This window comes from Chelonoidis abingdonii, chromosome 5 (genome assembly GCF_003597395.2).
Source record: "Chelonoidis abingdonii isolate Lonesome George chromosome 5, CheloAbing_2.0, whole genome shotgun sequence".
In the NCBI taxonomy this organism is placed as follows: Eukaryota; Metazoa; Chordata; order Testudines; family Testudinidae; genus Chelonoidis; species Chelonoidis abingdonii.
Window position 1 is genome coordinate 138,849,798 of NC_133773.1, and position 26,309 is coordinate 138,876,106.

Consider the following 26,309-nt stretch of genomic DNA (forward strand, 5'->3'; position numbering starts at 1 on the left):
CTGCAAGCTCAGGGGAGCGGACAGGAAGGAGTGCAATGGGGGCAGGGTGTGTGGCAGAACCAGGGGTTGAGCAGTGAGCACCCCCCCAGCACATTGGAAAGTTGGCACCTGTAGCTCCAGTCCCGGAGTCGGTGCCTATACAAGGAGCCGCATATTAAACTTCTGAAGAGCCACATGTGGCTCCGGAGCCACAGATTGGCCACCCCGGTCTAGATAATTATTCAGATTGGTTCATTTGTTGAGCAGGATGAGACACTTTAAATAGGCAAGAGAAGAAAGAAAGTCGAGTATATACAAATAAGTATATTTTATCCAAAGAAAAATTTAAAAAAGTTTTAACAAATAAACAAACAAAAAAAAACATAGGTGAGTTCCGTGTTTAAGCAAAAACATCACAAACCACAACTTCAGGCTCCATTTTTAACCCCCCCCCCCCCCACCACTTCCCTTCCCCCTCAAAAAATGACATCTTACATATACATGTAAGAGGAGTGAATGGGGGAAAAGCAGCCAAGAAAGGGGAAATCCCAAGATATTAGATGGCTTGCTTATTTACTCCAGTTTCAGTTCCAAGGTCTGGCATGTGCACAGCTGCAACATGGTACATGACTTGGTTTTAGAACAGATAGCTTACTGCAGAGTTTATGTACATTTCTCTTCCCTCCACCATGCTCCAAGTTATTGCTATAGAAAGATAAGCCGCTTTCCTGTAACCAGCATTTATTTATGTTAATCTCTGAGAGGTCCAGTGTGGGTCCTTTGTTCCTGCTGCTAAAACACTAAGTGTATGAATTCACCTCTGCACTGGGATTCCAAATGACACCCTTTGCATCATTCAAATCTCACATTCAGCAATGCACAGAGGGCCCACAATCGCTCACTGCATCTTACACCTCAAAATAAGGGGTTCAATGGTAAAAAGGGTCTGCACAGGGGTAGACTTCAACCTAACAGATAAAGGCAATAAGAATTTCATGTGGATTCTAGATCAAAGATAAAGCAAGGACTGAAATTCCAGTTAAGGTTGTGTGACCAAGCAAGTTGCAGAAGTTGTCTAAATTCACTGAGTATCAAAAATTTGCTGAGCATTATACAGAACATAGCATAGAAAATGGCCTTGCCCCAAGGAGCTTACAATCTTAAGTTCTACTACATCTGGAACTAGGTATTTCAGGAAGTCTGACATTTCTAAAACAATCTGGTATTATCATATATTTAGTGGGATATCATGATAAAGTACAAATCCAAGATCCTAGTCATGAAATATGGTCTCCTCAAACACGCACCTCAAAAAGTAGCTTAATTCAAATTTTGAATGCAGACCCTGCATGATCTAAGTTAGCAATATTACGTTTAAAAAGCTAATGCAATTTTTCTAAGAAGTTACTTATTTTTCGACTTATCTGGGAAGACTGCCTCCTTTGCAGAAAAGGTGAAAAGGACTCTGGTGTACAGTGGAGAACTAGCAGCTGAATCTCTTGAATGGTACAGTCCTTCACATGTACCAATATAGCTGAAGAGGTTTAGAGGTTCCAGATTCTCTCTTCCGATGTTAGATCATCAATTTGTCTGCAACTGGATTGCTGAGGCTGGAATTTCTTGAATAAGTTCTAAAAACCTGGTGGCATTTAGTGCTTCATACAGCAATGTAGCTAACAGCACTGCCTCTAGCAAATAAAACAAATGACCCGATCTTGTGAAAAACCGAGGCACTCTCAATTCCCAGTTATTTCTCATCTCAAGCTCGTAGTACAGACACACTGTAGGACCAATCCTGCAAGGTGAAGAGCACCTCCTGTGAGCACTCAGCTCTAATAGATTGCAGTGGGAGTTAAAGGGGCACACAGTACCTTGCAGGTGATGTCTGCAGATTGCAGGATCAAGCCCTAAAACAACTCCTTCCCATCCCACAGCTCTGCTACTACACCTTAATTCTGAACTATTTCAACTCTGGATTACTAATCATGTCAAACTATCAGACTTGTGCGGTTTTTTTAATGCTGTGATCAAAAAAATATCCACTAGGGCCTATATAAGACCAAAGAGCTTTCATTTGAGATCCACTGCAAATATGAACCCAAATATAAAGAGGTCGATGCATTAATCTACTAAATCCTAAAAAGGACAAGTGATTTAAAGACTCTGGCGCAGATTCCCCATCTGGTGTAAACTGAAATCAAGTGGAGCTATGACAATTTACATTAGCCGAGAATCTATCCCTGTATTCAATCTTCCTGCTGTGAACCGGGTTTCCACATCTAGTTGAGCTATTCAGCAGAAAAGCCATATTACCATTTTCCAGAAAACTCTCTGCAGCAGCAACACTAGTTAACATCAGTTAACTAGTTAAGATGCAGTAGCTTTTAAGGGCAGCAAAGAATCCTGTAGAACCTTATAGACTAACAGACATATTGGAGCCTGAGCTTTCGTGGGTGAATACCCACTTTGTTGGATGCATGCTTTTAAGGAGCAACTGCTTCCAACCCCCTGCAGTCAAATTATACTGAAATATCTAGTATCACCCATAGAAGAGGGAGAGCATTTATACCCTCCCAGTGGACATTTTGTTCAGATTAGTAGCCCAAGACTATAGATCCAAGGACATGAGGGAACCTGGAATCTGACAATTACTCCAGACAAAAGGCTGGTTTATGAGCAACATGCTTGTTTCAAACATAGCTCTTTTAAGGGTAACCTACTGCCAATGTTGCTTAACCTATTGTGCTTGGAAGGAATGTTCTCTCACACAACATCTTCTAGTTTAACATCTTGAAAGGTCAATGTCTTCGAGAATCTGAAACTGTGGCAATGAAGTGTTTGGGTTCTGCAGGAATGCGCACACCCGGAAGGGAGAGAGAAAGAGTGTCTGTCTAATGCTGATGTGGAAAGATTGATTTTTCTCCTGAATCTGGATTATGTTTAGTAACTAGCTAACAACAAACATCTACAGAATATTAAGTTATATAGAACAGCCTGAGTATATCAGGAATAGCATCATCATCATTTTTGGTACAGTTACATACAATTCTTAAAAAAAAAACAAAAAAAAAACACACATCAGTTCTAAATATTCTTAAATTTACTCTTAGTGGGTTTCAAATGAAATAACTGCTGCAAGTTGCTAAGACAACTTTATAAGAGTTTGACCCTCACATCCAGAGGAGCTTCTGGTCAGTTTATAAGGAGTCACCGGGGTGATGACAGGAAGTTGCTACGCAGTTTTACAGAAAGCAAGACCCAGAAAACATTTAATCCTTACTTCTTGTTTCTCTAACAGTGTATATGCACAGTGACTGTCTTGCAAGAAAATAAGCCATTACTAATTGTAGGATGAAGTTTTTACAGGCCACTATAGTGTTCAGAAGAGGGCAAAAACCAAGGACTTCTGGACAAAGGTTAGTTTTTATCTTTCTGGATTCTGTTTTGATAATTTTCATATATAAACAATACACTATTCAATACTATCACAAATACTTAAAGTCCTTCAATCCCATATATACAAACATTGCAAGTGAAATATAAAATAGTTAACAATGTAGACACTTGGCATTTTAAAAAGAAGTCTTTTGAGAACAGGATAGTATAAGTCTCACATTAAACTATCCCCATCTCACACTTTCCCACACTATCTCAACATGTATAGCAGATTATAAATAAAAACTGCTGCTCAGAATATATATATTTCTTCTTCTTAACTAATCTACATTAAAGACTCAGGATTAATTTTAGCTGTTTACAAAAAATTCATTTGTCCTTTCCTCTTCCGCAATGATTAGGTCATGTTCAATTGCTGTAATAGTCACTTAACAGACGCTTTAAAAAAAAGCTAAATAAATGTGGGCGTTCCAATAGAGTAGAAGCTCCTGCAACTTATGTCCAATGTGCAGAATCGGTAATGACTCAGGCTGAATTCAAAAGCTCCAGAAAAGCACCAACTGCTCCAAAATAACCCTATAAAAGCAAAAGACAAGAGTTTCTGTTAAACAGATTCAAGGTTTAAATATGTTTGACATGAATACTGGGACAGGAATATTAAAAATATTAGTACAATTTCAAAATACTGGTTATAAAAGAAAACAGAAGAAAACTATTCCCAAGTACTCTATGTAAAGTTACTACAACTCCTAGTTATACTGTTTATAAAAGGAAACAATTTTTTTTTAATTACATAGTTAGATATGCAGGTGAAAAGTTTTCAGAAGTAGAAGTAGAAGTTGGCAAGCTACTACAAAGTTAGCAATAAAGTAGACAAAGTTTGCATTTTTAACTTCGGAAGCAACACATGGATAATGTTCTAGAACTGGAAGTTCTGCAATAACTGTGGCTATAGTAACAAATGCACAGAACTGGCTGCAAAACATATGTTGCCAATGCCAAGAAAGTCAACATTGCTATGTTATAATCAGATAATTTTAAATAAAAATGTCTTCAGTTTTGGCAAGGTAAAATGGATTTAAACAGTAACTTCACCTCATGTTCCAAGAAAAGTGCTTTCAACTGCCCTTTGGACCAATAATCCAAAGCATATGCTAGAAGCCTCATTGAGATTGTATTGATCCGCAAGAAATTGCCAACAAAAACCACCCGATTAATGTTCTGCAAACAAACAAAAAAAAATATGTGAACCTTTAAGTTGAATTCCATTTCATCTTCACAACAATGAAAAGGCTATCAGAGTGAAGGAGAATTCATATATTACACTTCTCACATTTAATTATGAGAATACATGAAGGTTTTCAAACATGGCTTCTGACTGAGAGCAGTAAAACTCAGCTAAGAGCCAAGTTGAAGTTGCCAGTATTTGTTAAACTGAGTAAAGTCTGACTACTGAACTCCACAGCACACCAAATATCCATGCTCTTCATTTCTTTGTTCATACCAAGGGAGAGAGCAGATATGCAAGAAAGGACGGTTAGATGGAGAGTGGTTGTCTTGAGTGAGGGGAGGGGTGTCTAGGGCTGAGATAAGACTCGTGATGCACTTGCAGCTTTCTGTATTTAGATCCTCATTAGGAAAAAGCCAATCAGATCCAACAGAACAGAATGACAACTGACAACTGAGAAAGAATGAAGTATCAAGCAGACTGGGGTCTTGCAGCAGTGTGCTGGAACAGGAGGAACTAGAGTGGGATGAAATCAAGAGGCATGTTGAGATGTTCAAGATACTGGAAGAGAGGAGACAGAGGCTGCATTGAAGGGAAGAGGATGAATAGTGATAGCTGAAAAGTGTCAAATAGGATCTCAAAAATACATCCAAATATAAAGGGTGTTGATAAAGTTTATGTTAAAAGCACAGCATCCAGGTTACTTCAGGGTAGGTTCTTTCCCACAATCCCTTTCACACCCCTTTATACTCACTCTCTAGACGCGGCCATAAGTTTTCTGGCTAACAAGTCTGAAACGAACCCCTTGTGGAATAACAATACCAGTCCTTCAGCTGGCTAGAGCAACATATCTGAAACTGGGGTCTGCGGGCCCCGCTGAGAAACTCCTCTCCCTCCCTTTCAGGTGTGCCTCCAGCACGCTGGCTCCCCGCTGCTCCTGGAAGTGGCAGACACATCGCTGCAGCCCCTGGGGCAAGGGGCCGAGGGGTCCCCATGCATTGTCCCCACCCAGCTGACTCCACAGATACCATAGGCTGGGAACTAAAGCCAATAGGAGCTGCAGGGGTGGTGTTTGTGGACAGGGACAGCACACAGAGACCCCCGGCCCTCCACCTAGGAGATGCAGACAGAAGGATGTGCCGGTTGCTTTCGGGAGCATCCTGAGGTAAGCACCACACGCCTCACCCCCTCCTGCAACCCCCTGCCCCAGCCCAAAGTCCGCACCCAAACTCCCTCCCAGAGCCTGCACCCCCTCCTTCACCCCAATCCCCTGCCCCAGCCTGGCAAAAGTGAGTGAAAGTGGGGGAGAGGTAGCGATGGAGGATGAAGAGAGCATGGGGCAGGGCCTTGGAGAAGGCATGGGACAGGGGCACGGCCCCAGGGAAGGGGCAGGGCAAGGGCTGAGCAGGGAGGCTTGGGGGTCCCTGAAAAAAATTAAATCAAAATGGGGGTCCTCTGTTGGCCAAAGTTTGAGAACCCCTGGACTAGAGGGATGCTGTTGAACACTGAAGGGCACTCTTCCTCCTACACTGCCTTTTGTCCCACAAACTAAAAGTGCAGAGCATGTTTCCTCCACACCCAGTACCAGAATGAAGATCAAGAAACCAATAATCAGAACAATCCAAATGTTTAAGTGACTTTATACAGTGAAATGGATACATCATCACTGATTCTGCAAAGTGACATTTTGGGTTTAAACAATCTCCATCCACGTTTTAATAACTATACTCTTGAAAAGAAGATGTTTTCCCTACTCGGTTCAGGGAGCTCTGCAGCTTCTTGGTCCTTCAATCAATATAGAATTTTAAGGTTCCAAACTGACAGAAGCTTCATGATTGAGCACCATCTCTGGTCCTTCAAACCTGTTCTTCCATGCATTCTTTTGTGACAGAATGCACCCCTACATACCATTGTAATAATCTTTATACAAAATATGCTTTGTGAGGTATCATTTGAAAACTAATAACTCACTGGTCAAGAATATCATGGTGATATGTGTGTCGCAACATTATATGTAAAGTTATTAACATAAAACTGAAATTATGACTGAAATGTGTTTACCAGACAACTCTGGGAAGGGGGTAAACCTGTTTCTCAAAGACAAAGGACAAGCTGACGCCTCTAGCCAGGTGTCAAAGCTGACTGACTATCACAAGTCAAGTAGCCATTCTTTGGCAACGGAGAGGGGCAGGAACAGATCTAGCTGCATTTTAACCAATAACATGGAACTTTTTTCATCAGAACACTCTCCATCCTCACAGTGGGAAGAACTTCAACTAGAGGTAACCTCAGGAAAATGCACTTCCAAGAGTAACTTGATTATAAGAGTGAGGGGCAAAATCACCCCACGATTTCTCTCTCTGTCTTTCATCTAAGAGACAAAAGAACAAGCCTTTGGACTTTGGGAAGGGTTCTGACCTGTGAAATTGGTTAGCCCTGTTGTTGGGAACATGTGGTAAGGATTTTACGTTGAACCAAGTCTAGTTTGTTAAGTCATAGTTACTAGAAAGTGTTTTATTTCTCTCAATCATTTCTGACTTTAAGACCTCAAACTTGTACTCATTTAAAATCTCTCTCTTTGTAGTTAAAGAAACTAAAGATAATCAAGTGTTGTGTTTAAACTGAGCTATTTGGTAACACCATTTATAGTAGTCTGCTGGATATTGACCCCTCACAGGGGTAATGAAACTATGATAGCTGAACTGTCCAGGAGAGGGCAGAACAAATGCTTTCAGGAAAAATTTGGGACTGGGAGTGTGTTGTGGTCACCCTGCAAATAGTAACCAAGGCTGCTGGACGTCAGAGTGTGGCTCGTGTATTGCTGACAGGCTGCTGGGGTCAGAGCTATACAGACACACTCAGGGCGTAACCTGCATGCTGTTAGGCTGTTTGTGAGTGGCCCAAGGTGGAAGCTGCAGCAGTAAAGCATTGTGAGACACCTAGATTACAGGGGAAGCAATGACAGCTCCTCACTGGTGTGGATTGTACCCCAGCATGCAAGACCTTCACATCGTGTTCTCCTGTTCTCCACACCAATGAGTTCACCATATCTTCCTGTACCTGAATTGTTCAGTGCCTTGTCTTCATTAGATTCATGCAGGAATGGGGACGGGGGAGAAGACACGGACACGACGAACATATCATGGGCAGGACGGTTTGTGCCTGCCATTTTAGATAGTGCCTTGTACATTTATTGCCCTTGCACTAGTGCAGAATACTAACTGTATGCTGATAAGAACTATGAAAATTAGACGTATGCTTCGACCTGATGGACTCAATCCTGTTCAAAAAGCCCCAAAATAAAGTGAAGAACAGGTCTCAGTTCTTTCATAGCCCTGTACAATGCTGCTTGACATGAATGCAACAAGGCAGCACTGTAAAGAAGCTGAAAGCACAGAGCTCAGAGAGAGAACCCCACTAAGGCCCATGAGCATTGTGTTAGCTTAAAAATCCAAGAGTAACTAGAACAAATGACATACAGAAGGTCCTCTTTCAGCAGGCATAGTTCTCTTTTCATTGATGCACTTAGTTTGGATTCTTAGCAGTGACAAGATACAATAATTTTGTGCCTGAGAAGAAACAGCATATTGCTTATCACTTTCTACCTGCAGTTCCAGGAGACTAAAACACATTGCTGTTCCACAGTTCCCTCAACTCTCCCAGAAAAGCAATTTACCTCCTGAATAATAAGGGAAATTGACTGGATCAATAAATGACAACACATCATGTTATTATTATTATATTTTTTACAATCTTTTGAATTATAGAGCTACTATTTGACTGGACCATATGGGCAGGTGAGGAAGGGAAATCTAAGGTTACAATCTGAACTGGAGCATCTGGACAAGTATGCATGAAGGTGTTTCTAAAGAATTGAAAACAAGATACTGCAGACAGGTAGCACACTGGAGTGACTGATTTAAATGTGTTTCAGAAAAAAAGTAAAATAAATAAAAGAGGTTATATGCTGTTTTCCATATTTCTTAATACCTCATTAAGTGCACACATCCGTGCTATGGAGCCAATGTTATTGGTGATGGTTATTAAAGTCGCTCTTGCCAGGTCCTCTTTACTGACAGACTCTCTCTTCTCCTTGCTCATCATATTCCCAAAGCTGTGCAAAAAATTCTAGAGTTAAGTGTCCATTTACAGGAAACTATGCAGCATCAGAACACATGTAGCAATGTCACAATTCCAAAATGAATGCACAATACCATTTTAATGGAATTATGTAAAATTCCAATCATGTAGTTACAGCCTCTATTACTAAAATCCAGTAACAATGAATCACAGTTAATGTTTGTCTAAAATAGACTTATGTTATTGTGATGGGGCATAAACCCCACAACGGTACTGAGAGGGTTAACAAGAGCCTGAGAGCTCAGTTCAAGGTTAACTAGATGAATTAGCACGTCCACTGGAAACAAGTCAGGTTTCCTTAAAAGGACAGAGAAAGATCAGTTAGAAAGAGACCCAGAATGGGAGAATGGTGCGACTGAAGTGAAGCAAGAGAATCAGGAAAAACCACAGGAGGAGACTTAGCTCCTATGGTAGGTTTCAAACTAGACAAGCCTCCAGGAGGATGCCCTTGGATGTTGGCATTCATTTGAGGAGCACAGTATTGGGGCAGACCCGGGAAGAACTAAAGTTCAAGTCTGGGAAGGGCAGAAATGGTTTAAGTTTGTCCTTTTGGTTTGGGATTTGTTGGAGAATTCCAGGGCCACCGCCCTGAAGTAAGGGTGAAGTACAAGACCTCAGGGAGCCTGAGAGGAACATAGGTGAACAGGGAGCCCAGAAATTGATTTGTGGGGAGGCCTGCAGATGTCCAAGGCAAGAAGTAGCCCAGGGTGGAAGCATGGGGCTTGAGTAGACAGATCTTGCCTGCTTAATGTAGCACCCCTAGGATGGAACCCAGAGAAGAGGAAAGGCCTGGATTCCCCTTCTGCCCATCAGAAAAAGTAGTGCAAAGACCCCACAGACCAGGCAGTGGAAGGACTACTGAGTCAGAACATGACGTCATGGGACTATTGTTTGTTGGACTTCTGGTGCCACTCCTTCCAGGGTAACCAAAAGTTACATGCGTTACAAGAGGTAGCACACACCAATGCAGGGCTGGAGAGGCTGTCAGTAGGGGGTGCTAGAGAAAAGAGCCTACTATGCTATGTCCAGCTATGGGGGTGCATGAATGGTGAGTCTACTCTCCACACTGCCAGCTCCACACACATACAAAAAAACTAGAGGCACTAAAAATATATCCTTGCTGCCCCAGTTTTTAATTCAGGCACATTATATGCATCCTCAAAAACTCAAGGTATATCCTCACCTGGATGCTACTGCCCATCCTGGCAGTCCAAATCTCTCATAATCCCCTCCATAGATGTCTCGCACCAGTTTATCCACTTTCGTGCTGTCTCCAAGGGATGCCATTTCAAGAGCCTCTTCAAAGGTGGAGCAGCCAGTAAGAAGACAACAGAGACCAAAAAATGTTCCTCCTCCAAGACTAACAAAACAAAAGCAATATTTTCTACCTCTCATTTTGAAGAGAGGGAGGAAAGAAATGACTTGTTTTTGTTTTTTAATTAAGTTATGTAGCTCAACTCCTCTGAATACTAAGAATTAGCTGGGCTGCCCATTTTTTAATTTCCTTCTCACTGGAAATCTAGGAAGAGGAATTAGATTTAAGTCTCCTTTCTTACCACATTTAAATCTGCTTCCTTAGGGTAACTTCAAAACCCACAGATAAACTCACAGCTTAGCATCCTTCCCCAGAGTTACTGCTTAGACAAGAAGTGGTTTTTCTCTGCTTACAATATTCACTACAGTGTTGAATAAACAGCTATGTACAATCTGTAATGAGCTCCAGGTATCTGCAAGGGTGTGCCCATATTGAACTCACTGCAGAACTTGGGTTTAATTGTTCAAAGCCTAGAAAAAGAACGTTCTGCTGAATCATTGCATACACATGCTGACAAAGATGCATAATAAAACTTTCCTTCCTGAGGTGCACTGTGCACTCCTAGTCTGTACTTTTTTTTTGTAACAACAACATTCCCAAAGTCCAAGAAAGTTCACATGCACAGATCTCTTTGGCTCTCCTGTACAATAGGTGGCTATATTATTCTTTCAGACCTGACTACAACTGTTAACATCATCCCACCATTCATACTGGGTAGTATATCTTTTAAAAGTCAAAATCCAAACCCTGAATAATGGAATTAAAGCGATCATATTAAAAATTCATCTATTTGAGCATACCTGGGTTGTTTCCAAAATATGATTTACACTCCTCTGATGAAAAAAAAAAAAAGTTTATTGCAATAGTAGAAGGATGAACAGGTCAAGAACTGGCCTTTCTGAGGAGGCTGACTGTGGTAAGGAGACAACTGTGACATGCCATCCAGACCACAAAAAAGACCTTTGCTTGCTGGGGGTGAGAATGAGGAGATACTATATTATGTTGCAACAAAGAACTCGTCAGACAAAAGTCATTTTTAAAGCAACCTGTCCATGAAGATGTGATCTATCTTTTACCACGAGTATAGGCCAAGCTCCAAGACTCTTAAAGGTAATCACATTATTTACAGATCTTACCTGGTCCCAGTTACCCGCTTATAATTGTCTTTGGAATACACAGCCAAGATGCTGACTCCTGAGCCAATGTTCACCAAGAGGAGAGGATATGGATTCTCCAAGTTGAATGGGAGCTTCTGACATTTTTCAGAATCAGTTGGGTTTTCAAAGTAGTAGCACTCTGAATCTCCATTGAATCCAACGGAGTCAATGTATAAAACTCCTTTAATAAGGCAGTCAAGTTCATCTAGTTTGCAAAGCTGAAGGTCACCCACCTGTTAAAGGAAATAAAATTATGAAAGAGCCAAAGAGATCCAATGTTTTTATACTCAGGGCTAGAAAAATGCACTCACCAGTGCATTCAGTACCCCTCCTTGCTCTGAATGGTGGCAGAAGGAGTGGAGTGCAGATCACATGAGGGTTCCTACTCTCCTACATATATCTGCATTGTGCAGAGTGGAATGCTCCCTGTGCTATTTAAGTGGAGTGCTTAGCAACGTGGTAACGAGGTTCATGCACATCCTCACCCCATTGGGTAGGAAGTAATAGAAATCCTGAGCCAATGCCAATGGAAAGATTTTCCCAAAACTTCACTGGGGTTTTGGATCAGGCCCAGAATGCCTCACAACATCCGGAAAAGATAAGGGGTCAAGGGAAAAAGAGAAAATGCTGACTTCCTCACAAGAGCCAGGAGGGAGCAGTATGATAATCTTTTAGTTGGGTCACTGCAGCACTGGACCTGCACCAGACCCCTCAACCTTTGATTGTTTGATAAATATATTGTATAACCTGGGCTTGAAAAAGTTAACATACTATAAAGCTATAAATATATTATCTACACCTGTATTCCACTTATAATGAAACACACCTTCTTATAATGAATCTAGACAAGCAAGTCATTTGCAGTTAATTTACCACTTAGTTCAATGGAATCTTAACCAAATCACAGCAATATAAGTTATAAATGAACCTTAATCAATCAGGCAAGTATGAAACAAATATTAAGCTCATGAATAGACAGCAATGGAAAAAATAAAGTTAAGGTAAGCAGAAGAGTTGATGTAAGTCTAACGACTATTCAAGTCTTGTAAAGGCATATTTAATGGAAATTAAAATGAATAATTCTGGAATCACAGCAAAGCTGCACAATCTTAAAATAGTAAGTATCTGTGTTTACAGATGTGGGCCTATTTCTAGCTCATATTAAACTTGAGCTCAGTTTAGGACACTAGACTTTTCAGAGGCTAAGTCAGAGACTGAAATTACTTTCAGCCTTTATCTTACAATCTTTCAAGTTACATGAGACTTCACTACCGTATCCTAAGTGTATAGAAGCCAAAAATGCATACTGTACGGAAGTCCTGCTCAAATTTGTACGCTCCACCTCCCGTGGCGCATAAGGTAGTGTGGAGACTTGAGAAGTGTTTTTCGCTGCCCATTTGAATAAAAGCAGGCATGTCATGAGTAGGAAAGCGTATAAAGTGCAGATTGCCTTTACGTCCACACAGAGTAAGGTCCTTTAGTTCCAGGTGCACATCCCGAATGCCTGTAGATCCATAGGCTACATTTGAGGTCAGGTATTTTCGGATACTTTTAAGATTTTCCACTTCCTCCTCCTCCTCCTCAGCAGTGATGTCTTTTGGTTCAAAATAAACAAGCTTGACCAAAGTTCCTCCAATATCCAAGCCAAACCACGGAAAGACTAAGAGGAAAAAAAACACACCACACATTGTAATGTCTTAATTTCTGCAGAACAAAGATGTTAAATTGCACAGTAAACCCATTTGTTAATAAACAATTTCATGCAGTTTCCAAAAAAATTCCACAAAATGCCCATGAATAGCCACATCTACCTTCACAGATCCAGTAATCATCACAAACTCACCCAGAAACTCACCTAGCTAGGAACTCAGATATGCTCTGAGGAGACAGTCTGGAGTACACACCTTAACACACTTAAAAATGTCTTCATCAAAGACACTCTACCAGCGAAGTAGATTGTATCACGGAACAGGCCACTCAACTATCCCAAGACAACCTGCTTCAATATGGAGACAAAACCCCCTCCATCCGCATACTCGTAGTCATCACCGACCACATCATCTTGGAACCTATAGAGTATCATTAAACAATTACAATCCATACTTACAATCATAGAACCATAGGGTTAGAAGAGACCACAAGAATCGTCTAGTAGTCTAACCCTGTGCCAAGATATCTGATGGGGACCACATCCCAAAAGAAATCTTTCCTGAACTCCCTCTTCTGGCCTTCAAACAAACCCCTAACCTCATCAGCAGAAGCAAGCTCCACACAGGCCAGGACACACCACCTCAAAGCAGCACCAGAACCTGCCAGAACAACAGATGTAAAACTTGTAGACATATCTCCATTGCTACAATGATCCACACACCCCCAACATACCTTTCAAGGTATATGGATCCTACACATGCCTATCCCAAATCGTAGTGTGCCTCATTCAGTGCATTAATTGCCCTAATAATGTGGGTGAAACAAGACAATCACTACACAAAGGGCCTGTCTACACTTGAAATGCTACAGTAGCACTGCTGTAGAGCTTCAGTGTAGACACCACCTATTCTGATGGGAGAGGTTCTCCCATCATTTTAGGACTGTCAGCAATCTACCTCCCTGAGCAGCAGTAGTTGGATGGAAGAATTCTTCCTTCAACCTAGTGCTGTCTAGGTTTAGGATGGGATGATTTAGTTGGGAATTGGTCCTGCTTTGACCAGGGGGTTGGACTAGATGACTCCTGAGGTCCCTTCCAACCCTGATATTCTAGGATTCTTTGATACTCTGGGGGTTAGGTTGGCTTAACTACACCATAAAGGGGTGTGGATTTTTCCATATCTGAGTGATGTAGTTACACCGACTTAACTTTCTAATGTAGACAAGGCCAAAAACACTGTATCGCCTGTGAGTGAACACTTTTCACAAAGCACTCTACGTCTGATTTCTCAGTTCTCATCCTCGAAGGAAACCTGCAAGAGATGAGCCTCGGAGCTTAAATTCATAACTGCTAGATTAAAAACTATGGACTGAATAGAGACACTAGGATTTATGGCTTATTATAACAATTAACAACAGACTCTCTCAGCTTCTCTTTTTCTCCTTTTCAACCTACGACTGAAGAGGTGTTAACTGGCCACTTCACCTTGAATGGTCTCTTGAAATGTGTTAACTACTTATGCTAAACAAGCTGTTCCACCTTGTATTTAGGGGTGACTCTGAGGGCATATCTACACTGGCAGAGTTACATCACTGGCAGTTACAGCGCCACTCAGAGAGGACTGAAGGGAAACCGCTCGTGTGTTCACACTGCCAGCTGCCTGTGCAACAGCATGTTCACACTTGCGGCACTTGCAGTGGTATTCAGAGCGGTGCACTCTGAGCAGCTATCCCTCAGAGCATCTCTTCCTCTTCTGCCGCTAAAAGTTGTGGGAAGGCGGAGGGGGTCGTGGGGCATCCTGGGTCCCGCTCCAATGCCCCGTGATGCACTGCTTTGCATCCCAGCGCTTCTGTCCGCATTTGGCGCCATCATTCAATGGTTTGTGTACTGCGTGCTCTGCCTCTTCGGTTTGCAGGAATGCATCCTGCACTGTTAACTGACAGGCTGCTCGCTCTCACTAACACATCACAAGTGGCAGAGGAGTTATTCATTAAACTACAAAGGCAAGAGTAGTTCAACACTGATCTCGCCACATGCAGTAGTTACGACACGAGACTGCTTGTGGCATTCACGGAGGTGCTGATTATAGTGGAATGCCGCTTTTGGGTTTGGGAAACAAACACTGAATGGTGGGGATCACTTAGTCATGCATCTCTGGGATGACAAGCAGTGGCTGCAGAACTTTCGGAAGAGGAAAGCCACATTCATGGGATTGTGAGATGAGCTCGCCCCAACCGTACAGCGCAAGGACACGAGAATGAGGGCTGTCCTGCCATTGGAGAAGCGCGTGGCAATTGCACTGTGGATGCTGGCTACTCCAGACTGCTACCGATTGGTCGCCAACCAGTTTGGAGTGGGAAAGTTCACCATTAGATGCGTGTTGACAGAAGTGTGCAGAATCATTAGTCACATCCTGCTCTGAAAGGCTGTGACTCTGGGCAAAGTGTACGACATTGTGGATGGCTTTATACAAATAGGCTTCCCTAACCATGGAGAGGCAATAAATGGCATGCATATTCCAATTCAGGCACCACACCACCTAGTCATCGAGTACATTAATCAGAGGGGGTATTTCTCAATGGTTCTCCAGGCGCTTGTGGATCACTGTGGGCATTTCACGGACATTAACACAGGCTGGTCCAAAAAGATGCATGACGCATGCATCTTTTGGAACACTGGCCTGTTCAGGAACCTGCAAGCAGGGACCTTCTTCCTGGACCAGAAGATCACAGTAGGGGAAGTTGAAATGCCCATTATGATCCTTTGAGACCCTGCCTACCCCTTAATACAGTGGCGTATGAAGCCATACACAGGGCACCTTGACAGCAGCAAGGATCAGTTCAACAACAGGCTGAGCAAGTGCAGATTGCCTGTCGAGTGTGCTTTTGACCATTTAAAGGCCCGCTGGAGCTGCCTATATAGGAGACTGGATCTGGTCGAGGACCATAATCCTCTTTAGTTCTTTGTGATCACTTTCTAATTCTGCCAACATTTTACATAAGCAGTATTGTTTGGGGGAACTTAGTGTTCCAGCTGGGCACACAGCTCTTGGAGAGCGCCAGCACTGGGACAGGGAGGCTTATAATCATTACTGACTGCACATTTTCCCCAGGCTGTGTTAATTATGGAAGATATCTTGCTACTGAAGGTGAGCAGGGAATCAAGGGAGGGTCTTCTCCAAGACTGCGGCTTCCACCCTGGCCCTTAAGCAGCTCACCTGTGTGCTGCAACAGTACCTCCTCATCCCCCCATGATGGCAGAATGGCATGGGACAGTTACCATTAACGGGGCAAGAAACAAAGCAGCTCTGCCAAAGAACCTGTGGCAGCGGATTGCCCAGTATCTCCATAAGAGTTTTGTGGAGACCTGAGGCAGATTCCCGTGAAGTGAGGGAGGCAATCAAAACACCCTGTTCCACTACTCAGACTAAGCATGTGATGGTACATGCATCATACAGACACAATCCAGCTTTCTGCAACCCTCCTGCCCCAAACAACTAGCTATTACAGAATAACTCCATGTGTGGACAAGCTTTAAGTAATCATGTGTTATTCTCATAGTAACTCTTGTCCTACTCCTTTTCTTTTAATCCTCAAGTCAAGTCAAAAATTAAAGTGTGAGCTCCTTGGGGCAATGAACATGTAATGCTTTTATTTGTTCTGTAAAGCATCTAGCAGTTGTGGACATTATGGAATTTGAACCTGGTAGAGTGAATACATTTTTTTTGTTTTCTTATTTATACAAACTCCAGAAGTGTCTGATGAAAAGTCAGGGTGGATAAAAATCAGTGATTTTATTTAAAAAAAAAAAATCAAAAAATCTGATTTTTTAATTTAAAATCAGACTTTTTTTGATAAAATGCTTCTCGAGGAAAAAGCCTATCTAAAGATAGTTTTAATTAAGACACATTATAGCTCAAAGATATCTCATCACAAAACAGAGATTATAAATTCTAATTCTATAGTATGAGGCAATATATTCATGTAATGTTTAAGAAAAGTTTTGTAAATGAGTTCCAATAGTTCCTGGATTAGGGACCCAATTCTGTACAGACTATTTAGGTTAATCTTTCTATCTACCCAATGAGACTCCATGCTCAGTCTAGAAGATACTATCAGATGCTTAGTTTTGCAGTTCTCAAACTCCCGAGTTTCCAAAGATAACATGCTTGTTAATAAATAAAATATATAAATAATATATAGAGGTGAGAAATAACAGACCTCAACCCTATTGTCTCTCTGCAAATTTGTGTACACAGCACCAATCCCTTACCTCTCTCTAAAAGTACAAAGATTCAAAAAGTTCAATTAATAGATTTTTAGGGGCAGAATGAATCTGGACAAGGAGAAGTCTGGCAATAAATGTGAGAAGGGAGGAACAGGCAGTAGAAACAAAAAAGTGAAACTGTTTGAGCAACATATTCCAGAAGTCTTGAGGTGTTTCTGAGTGTAACCGTAAAAGAGACCCAGTTTGGAATATTTTAATGAAGTTCCTTTACCTGTGGGTAAGACAGGCATGCGTGCAAAATGCAAACAGTGCAACAAAGATATGCAAGGCCTGGTTGCCTGAATGAAACATCATGAGACCTGTTTCTTCTCAGAAGGAAGCTGCGTTGAAGATAATGAAAAGAACATGTCTGAACATGCAGGATCTTCAGGTTGGTAAACTGTTTTTATTTCATACTTCTATCTTAAGAATTGCCTGTCTTCCTTCTGGACTATTCTTGAATTCTCAGGTTTGATCACAAAAATATACACCTCTACCCCAATATAATGCTGTCCTCGGGAGCCAAGAAAATCTTAACGCATTATAGGTGAAACCGCGTTATATTAAACTTGCTTTGATCTGCCGGAGCGCGCAGCTCCGCCCCCCGGAGTGCTGTTTTACTGCGTTATATCCAAATTCGTGTTATATTGAGTCACGATATATTGGGGTAGAGGTGTAGTTGTTACTCTATGGTACCATCATTTTAGATGCAGTTGTGATAAAAAATAAATAGCTGAAATAGGCAGATCTTCCTTTTACAATTTCACCTTTAAAGTAGTACTGAGTGTCAGTGAATGCAATGAGTAAATCTAAATGAGCAGTATGGTAATAAGAAGTCAATTTATTTTGTTTAGGAGAATCCATCCTCAACATACAAGATTCTGAAGACTATCCACCTTCAAGATCACCATCACTTTCTATAGTTTCAGAGTTATCTGCCAATGGTAGTGTTTCAGTCACATCATGTATGTCACATAGCCACAATATATCACCTGTAGCAGAAAGAAAAAAAAACAACCCATCTCCATCATCCAGAAACAACCATAGATAACTTTGTGATAAGAACCAGCAGATTACAATAAGAGGTAATTGATGAAAATATCGCCCTGTTTGTTTATGCAACAAACTCTCCTTTCCCTATGACTGAGAACCCACACTTCATTAACATAGTTCAGTCATTAAGACCAGGATACAGTCCACCCAACAGAACAGATGTCGCAGGCAAAAAGACGTTTACTCACCTTTGTAACTGTTGTTCTTCGAGATGTGTTGCTCATATCCATTCCAATTAGGTGTGTGCATGCACGTTCGCCGGAAGATTTTTATCCTAGCAACACTCGGTGGGTAGGCTGGGTCGCCCCCCTGCAGTGGCGCTGCTATGGCGGTGAATATATACCCCTGCCGACCCAACAGCTCTTCAGTTTCTTCTTGCCGGCTACTCCGACAGTGGGGAAGGAAGGCGGGTTTGGAATGGATATGAGCAATACATCTCGAAGAACAACAGTTACAAAGGTAAGTAACCGTCTTTCCTTCTTCGAGTGCTTGCTCGTATCGATTCCAATTAGGTGACTCCGAAGCCTTACCTAGGCAGTGGGGTTGGAGTGAGATGTCGCCGAATGTAGAACTGCTGTGTCATCTCTGGACTGTTGTACCAAAGCGTAATGTGACGCAAAGGTGTGGACCGAGGACCAGGTAGCTGCACGACATCTCTCCTGGATGGGTACATGAGGCAGGAAGGCGGCAGATGAAGCGTGAGCCCTAGTAGAATGTGCGGCGAAGTGGCTCATTGGAACATGAGCCAAGTCATAGCAGGTGCGGATGCACAACATCACCCAAGATGAAATCCTCTGGGAGGAGACAGGTAGGCCCTTCATTTGATCTGCTACCGCGATGAAGAATTGGGGTGTTTTACGAAAGGGCTTTGTTCGCTCGATATAAAAAGCGAGAGCCCTACAGACATCTAGGGAGTGCAGTTGCTGCTCTCGGCATGAAGAGTGTGGCTTCGGGAAGAAGACTGGAAAGAAGATATCTTGGTTGATATGGAAGGCCGATACCACTTTAAGGAGGAAGGCCAGATGTGGTCGCAGCTGTACCTTGTCCTTGTGAAACACTGTATACGGGGGGTCGACCGTGAGAGCCCGAAGTTCGGAGACTCGTCTTGCCGATGTAATGGCTACGAGGAATGCTGTCTTCCAGGACAGGTGCAGCAGCGAGCAGGTTGCCAGCAGCTCAAAGGGAGCAGCCATAAGTTTGGCTAGAACTAGGCTGAGGTCCCAGGCTGGGGCAGGGCGGCAGACCTGCGGGTATAAACATTCCAAGCCCTTGAGGAACCTCGAAACCATGGGATAAGAGAAGACTGAGCAGCCGTTCTCCTCTGGGTGGAAGGCAGAGATGGCCGCCAAGTGCACCTTTATTGACGAAACAGCTAGGCCTTGTTGTTTTAGGGACCAGAGGTAGTCCAAGATGGCAGGAACCGGTGTCTCGGTAGGAACAGCGTTACGCTGCTCGCACCAGCAGAAGAAACGCCTCCACTTGGCTACATATGTTAACCGAGCAGAAGGTTTCCTACTACCCAGGAGTACTTGTACGAGGCAGAGCAGAGTAGCTCGGACTGGCTTAACCATGTAGCAACCATGATGTAAGGTGAAGAGACTGCAGGTCTGGGCGGTGAAGCCTGCTGTGGTCCTGTGTTATGAGATCCGGCCAAAGAGGTAGGGGGATTGGGTTGGCCAGCGAGAGGTCGAGCAACATGGTGTACCAGTGTTGCCTCGGCCACGCTGGAGCGATCAAGATCAGGTGGGCTCTGTCTCTGCGGAGCTTGAGCAGGACCCTGTGGACCAGCGGGAATGGTGGAAAGGCGTAAAGGAGATGTCTCGTCCACAGTATCAGGAATGCGTCTGATAGGGAACCCAGGGAGTGACCCTGGAAGGAGCAGAACACATGGCATTTCCTGTTCTCGCTGGAGGCAAACAGGTCTATGCGGGGAGAACCCCACTTCTGGAAAACAGAATGGATAACGTCTGGGCGAATCGACCACTCGTGAGACAGGAAGGATCTGCTGAGGTGATCTGCCAGAGTGTTCTGAATCCCTGGGAGAAAAGACGCTACCAGGTCGATCTAGTGGGCTATGCAAAAGTCCCAGAGCTGGATGGCTTCCTGACAAAGGAGAGAGAAACGTGCGCTGCCCTGCTTGTTTATGTAAAACATAGCCGTTGTGTAGTCTGTGAACACTGAGACACAACTGCCTTGTATATGCTCTTGAAACACCTGGCACGCAAGGCGGACTGCCCTCAGCTCCCGTACATTGATGTGCAAGGTCAGTTCTTGAGCAGACCAAAAGGCCTTGAGTGCGGAGATCCTTGAGGTGGGCTCCCCAACCCAGAGATGACTCATCCGTGGTCAGGGCCATTGAAGGTTGAGGCGGGTGGAAAGGCATTCCTGTGCAGACCAGGGCGGGCGACAGCCACCAGTTCAGGGAGTTTATGATGCTCGGTGAGATCGTGAGGATCATGTCTATGCTGTCTCTGCCTAGGTGGTATACCAAGTTGAGCCAAGTTTGAAGGGGACGGAGGTATAGTCTGGCGTGTTTGGTCACAAACGTGCAGGCCACCATGTGACCTAGGAGGCCGAGACAAGTGCGAGCCGAAGTTGTCGGGAAGTTTTGCAGGCCTTGGATAATTGATACCATTGCCTGAAACCGGGGCTGTGGTAACAGGCTCTGGCTAAAGTGGAGTCCAGGATGGCCCCAATGAAGTCTATTCTCTGAGTGGGAACCAGAGTGGATTTTTCTATATTGATCATCAGGCCTAATTGCCTGAATAGGTCCTTGATGCCCACATGACAGGTGACTTTGTGCCTCAGAGGTCCCTCGAATGAGTCAACCGTCAAGATACGGGAAAACATGTACTCGACGACAACGGAGGAGGTGGTGACTACAGCCATGCATTTTGTGAATACTCGTGAGGCCGCAGAAAGGCCAAACGGAAGGACCATAAATTGAAAATGTTGATGGTTGACCAGAAAAAGGAGTTACTGCCTGTGTGGTGGGTAAACAGCAATGTGAAAATACATGTCCTTCATATCTAGGGCGGCATACCAGTCTCCGGGATCCAAGAAGGGGATGATGGTCCCCAGGGATACCATTCGGAACTTAAACTTTATCATGAATTTGTTGAGTCCTCGCAGGTCTAGGATAGGTCTCAGACCTCCCTTTGCTTTGGGGATTAGGAAATAGCGAGAATAAAACCCTTTGCCCCTCGAGTCTTTTGGTATTTCCTCTATAGCTCCCATGGTTAGGTGCGTTTCTACCTCTTGCAAGAGGAATTGCTCGTGAGAAGGGTCCCTGAAGAGGGACGAGGATGGGGAGTTGAGGGGGGTCGAAATAAATTGGAGGTGGTATCCTAATTCTACCGTGCGTAGGACCCAACGATCCGATGCGAGTCGGGCCCACGCAGGGAGGAAATGGGAGAGGCGGTTGTAAAAAGGCAGAAAAGGATCCTGGGAAAGAACTAGTACGCCATCCTTGGGCGTCCCTTTAAAAGTTCGGTTTGGGTCCCATGGGTGGTTTGGTGGGGCCCTGATTTTGACCCCCCTGGGGGCCAGACTGCCTTCTGCGATTCCTCTGGCCTCATCTTCTGCCGAAGTCCTGTCGCGGCCTAGGCGGGTGGTAAGCGCGCTGAGGCTGAGGATGGAAGGACCTGCACTGAGTCACTGGGGTTTGCATTCCCAGTGAGCACATGATCACCCTGTTGTCCTTTAGGCTCTGCAGCCTAGGGTCAGTCTTTTCAGAAAATAGGCCTTGGCCCTCAAAGGGCAAGTCTTGTATAGTCTGTTGTAACTCAGGTGGGAGGCCTGACACCTGAAGCCGTGATATTCTTCTCATGGCCACTCCTGAGGCCAGAGTTCTGGCTGCTGAGTCAGGTGTGTCCAGTGAGGCTTGGAGAGAGGTTCTTGACACCTTCTTTCCTTCCTCCAAGAGGACTGCAAACTCCTGGCAGAAGTCTTGGGGAACTAGCTCCGTGAATTTGCCCACCGCTGTCCAGGTGTTGTAGTTGTATCGGCTAAGTAGGGCTTGCTGGTTCGCCATCCTGAGTTGGAGGCCTCCAGCAGAGTATAGCTTGCGGCCCAATAAGTCCATGTGCCTAGCCTCCTTGGATTTTGGAGCAGGAGCTTGCTGGCCATGGTGCTCCCTCTCGTTAACCGATTGCACGACCAGGGAGGAGGGTGCACGTACAAATATTCGTATCCTTGAGTGGAAGTACGTGGTACCCTCGAAACTCCCCTGGCCGTGGGCGGAATAGAGGCTGGAGACTGCCAGATGGTATCAGCATTTGCCTGAATAGTATGAATAAAGGGCAAGGCTACTCTTGTGGGGGTGTCAGCTGATAGAAGACCCTGTGGTGGATATTTTATTTCCGGGACCTCCTCCACCTGATGATTCATATTCTGGGCCACCCGCCTCAGAAGATCCTGATGGGACCTCAGGTCAATTGGAGGAGGGCCGGAGGAGGATGTTCCCGCCACCACCTCATCTGGAGAGGAGGAAGGGGAGAGGCCAGGTACAAGAGGGTCCTGCGTGGGCTCTTGTTCTTGGGCGGTGTCAGGTTCAGGTGGGACCCGAGAGTCTGTCGACAGAACGGACGCTTCATCCATATCTGCAGGAGGGGGCGGCTTACAGTCGCCTCTGGCACCCGGTGTTCAGATGGCACGGAGTGTGGGGCTTCTGGGTGCGCACCTTGAGCTTGGTGATATGCCCAAGGTGTCCAGAATGACCACTGATGAGGTCCTTGTTCTTGATCTTAGGTGTCCTGAAAGACTCGGCTGGGCACATCTGAGTTACGGTCCTGTGCATAGGAAGCACTGTCCATGTGAGATGACACTGAGGTGTGTCTAGACAGCCAAGGAGGAGCTGAGAAACCCTGAGAAGGGACCACGTCTCTAGACGATCTCTCTCGGTGCGGCACCGGGGAGCGGTACTGGGTGCCATAACAGTACCGTGAACAAGACTGGGACCTGCGACCATACTGGTGCCTGGAGGTCGAACGAATCTCGAGGCTCATCGTCTGGAGCGGCTGCGAGAGGCGCAGTGCCAGGAGCTGGACTGGTACCGGGAGTACCGGGCCGGCGAACGAGACGCTGAGCAGTGCCGCGAGTGCGACTGGTACCATGATGGAGAGCGGTGCTGGGACTGCGAACAGCGTCGGGACCAGGAATGCTGGCGAGACCAAGATCTTGATCGGTGCCTCTTAGCGGTGCCAACGGAGGGTGGCCTCAGCAGGACAGGCTTGCCAATAGACTGAATAACCCACATCGGCGGTGCCGGGGGTTGAGGCAGTGCAGACTCCATCATTGCAATCAAGTCCCTCACCATGGAAAAGGTCTCAGGCATGGATGGGATAGTGAGCTCAACCACAGCATATGCTGGTGAGCTTTCAGGCACCGGACTCGACAGTCCTTGCGGGACCAGAATCGACGGTGCCGAAGCTGGCGGTGCCACGGCAGGTGTTAGTGCCGGGCAGTCTGACATAGCCGGGTGCTCCGACTGTGGTGCAGGCAGCACCAAAGCAGCGAGAGTCTTATGATGCTTCTTGACCCGCGGTGACAGGAAACGGTGCCAAGCCGACATCGGTGCCGGTGACGGTCAATGCCGAGGGGCCTTAGCGGTACCGGGGCGATCCGGAGCCGAAAGAGCGCTTCTCTCTGAGACAGATTGTTCAGCGCTCAGTGCCGAGGGCGTTGGACTAAGAGCTGCCTCCATCAGGAGCTGTTTGAGGTGAAAGTCCCGCTCTTTCTTTGTCCTCGGCTTGAAGGCCTTACAGATCTGGCACTTATCTGAGAGATGGGATTCCCTGAGACACTTAAGGCAGGAGTTGTGGGAATCTCCCACTCGCATCGGCTTATGACAGGCCGAGCACGGTTTGAAGCCCGGTGACCCGGGCATGAGCACTGGTACCGGGTGGGGGGGAAGGGTCTAATCCCCAATCCCCTCACTGCTATATACACTAAATATATTATAGAAATGACTAAAACTAACAACAACTATAGAGATTATAACTATATACATAATTATTACTAAGGAACTACGAGTTGCTAGGGAAGTGGAGATCAGCTAAGCTGTGCTCCACTGTTCCAACAACCGACACGGGTAGTAAGAAGGAACTGAAGGGCCGTTGGGTCGGCAGGGTACATATTCACTGCCACAGCGGCGCCACTCCGGGGGGCGATCCAGCTGACCCACCGAGTGTTGCTAGGGTAAAAATCTTCCGGCGAACATGCACGCACCGTGCGCACACCTAATTGGAATCGATATGAGCAAGCACTTGAAGAAGAATTGCTGGATAACGTGTATGAAAGAGAAATTGAGCAGTGCGCAAAAGGTCTACAGGGTAAAATTGTTAACCTGAGTCTTGATGGGTGGAGCAATGTCCACAATGATCCTGTTATATGTGCCTGTGTGACAACAGAAGAAGGGAATATCTTCCTTACAGAAACAATTGATACATCAGGAAATGCACACACAGCAGAATACTTATAAGTAGCAGTAAAAGCTATAACAAACTGAAAAAAAATACAAATGTCTAGTACACAGCTTGGTCAAAGACAATGCTGCAAATGTATCCAAGAGGAGAAGAAATTTAGAAGAGAGTCTCAAGCTAATAACATACGTCTGCAGTGCTCGTTTGATGCACCTCCTAGCCAAAGACTTCAGTGTTCCAAAAATAAAGGCTAATGTTGTTGAAATTGAAAAATACTTCCGTAACAACCACTTTGCAGCAGCTGCTCTGAAAAAAGTGGGAGGAAGTAAGCTAACTCTCCCACAAGAAGTGCAATGAAACAGTAGTGCAATGAAACAGTAGTGAACTGTTTTGACCATTATATCAAGAACTGGCCTAATCTGATGACAGTTTTGTCAACAAAACTGTGAAAAAATAGATGGCACTGTCACCTCCAAAGTTCTCAACATCAGGCTTAAGAGAAATGTTGAACACATGCTGAGTCCCCTGAAGCCTATTTCTGTAGCTTTGAACAAAATGCAGGGAAACAGCTGTTTTACTGCTGAGGCTGTTGAAATTTAGAAAGAACTGAGTAAGATCTTAGAAAGAGAAATATGCAGTCAGAGTTCAATTACAAGAATTAAAAAAAAGAATGGGACAAGCACTATCTCCAGCTCATTTTCTTGCAAATATTCTCAATACTCAGTTCCAGGGTCAAACCTTAACGGCTAAAAAGGAGGAGCTGGCTATGACATGGACATCCAGCAATCATCCCTAAATAATGCCAACTTGAATAAACGTCAGCGCTCAGGATTAATCATTCAAGAAATATATGTTTGCTGATGATGTTTTAAAGAAAGCCACACCAGTGAACTGGTGGAAGTCAATTAAGCATTTGGATTCACAGACTATAGAAGTGATAATCTCACTTTTAACAGAAGTAGTTTCTTCTGACAATGCAGAAAGAGTATTTTCTTCCTTTGGACTAATTCATTCTAAATTGAGAAATCGTTTGGGACCTGAAAAAGCAGGAAAGCTTGTTTCTCTTTTCCAGATTATGAACAAACAGGAAAATGAAGGTGAAGATGACTGAGTTAACTGCAGAAGCCAACCTTTTAAATTTTTCATGTTAACCTGGCTGACAGTCAATTTAATTTTTTTTTTAATATTTCATTTAACTATTTTAGTTAAAAATTATTTTAACAAAAACAAACCCGATTTTAAAAAACTTGAATGTTTAACTAAATTCAAAAATTCATATGCTTGCTTTGTTAAAATATTATATGTTTGCTGTTGAAGAAAAAAATCCAGAATACATAATGCTGTTGTTTTAGTTAAATAAAACTAATTTAAATGTCTGTCTGGTGATATTCTTCTCCTAATACAGTATGGCAAGAAAATCCTCCAAATATTAATGATTAACCTGTTGAATTGGAGATAGTTCACCTCCCAATGACTTTATAAATACCTTCTTCAATTACCTTTGGTAAATAACCAAACTATCATTCATTTTCTGATATAGCTGTAATACTAATCTGAAAAATTTTCAAAATAAATCACTTTAAAACTGTATAGTGTGTACCTTCTAAAAATGAAACCTACATCTATCTCTGAGTTGTGAAGAATATGTATTAAAGTTATAACAACCAAGAAGAATGCACTTTTATGCAGAAATCCATGCTTAAAT

General features: G+C 43.9%; 1 protein-coding gene across 1 annotated transcript; it reads right to left on the minus strand.

The window, feature by feature from the left end:
• Positions 1-292: 292 nt before the first annotated feature.
• Positions 293-12,918, minus strand: PANK2 (pantothenate kinase 2). The gene is made up of 6 exons (XM_032766180.2): positions 12,523-12,918; positions 11,195-11,448; positions 9,927-10,103; positions 8,594-8,717; positions 4,471-4,596; positions 293-3,951 (listed from the first exon to the last, which is right to left on the minus strand). Exons 1-6 carry the CDS (start codon positions 12,901-12,903, stop codon positions 3,901-3,903), a joined length of 1,113 nt encoding a protein of 370 aa, XP_032622071.1. The 5' UTR covers positions 12,904-12,918; the 3' UTR covers positions 293-3,900.
• Positions 12,919-26,309: the final 13,391 nt, after the last annotated feature.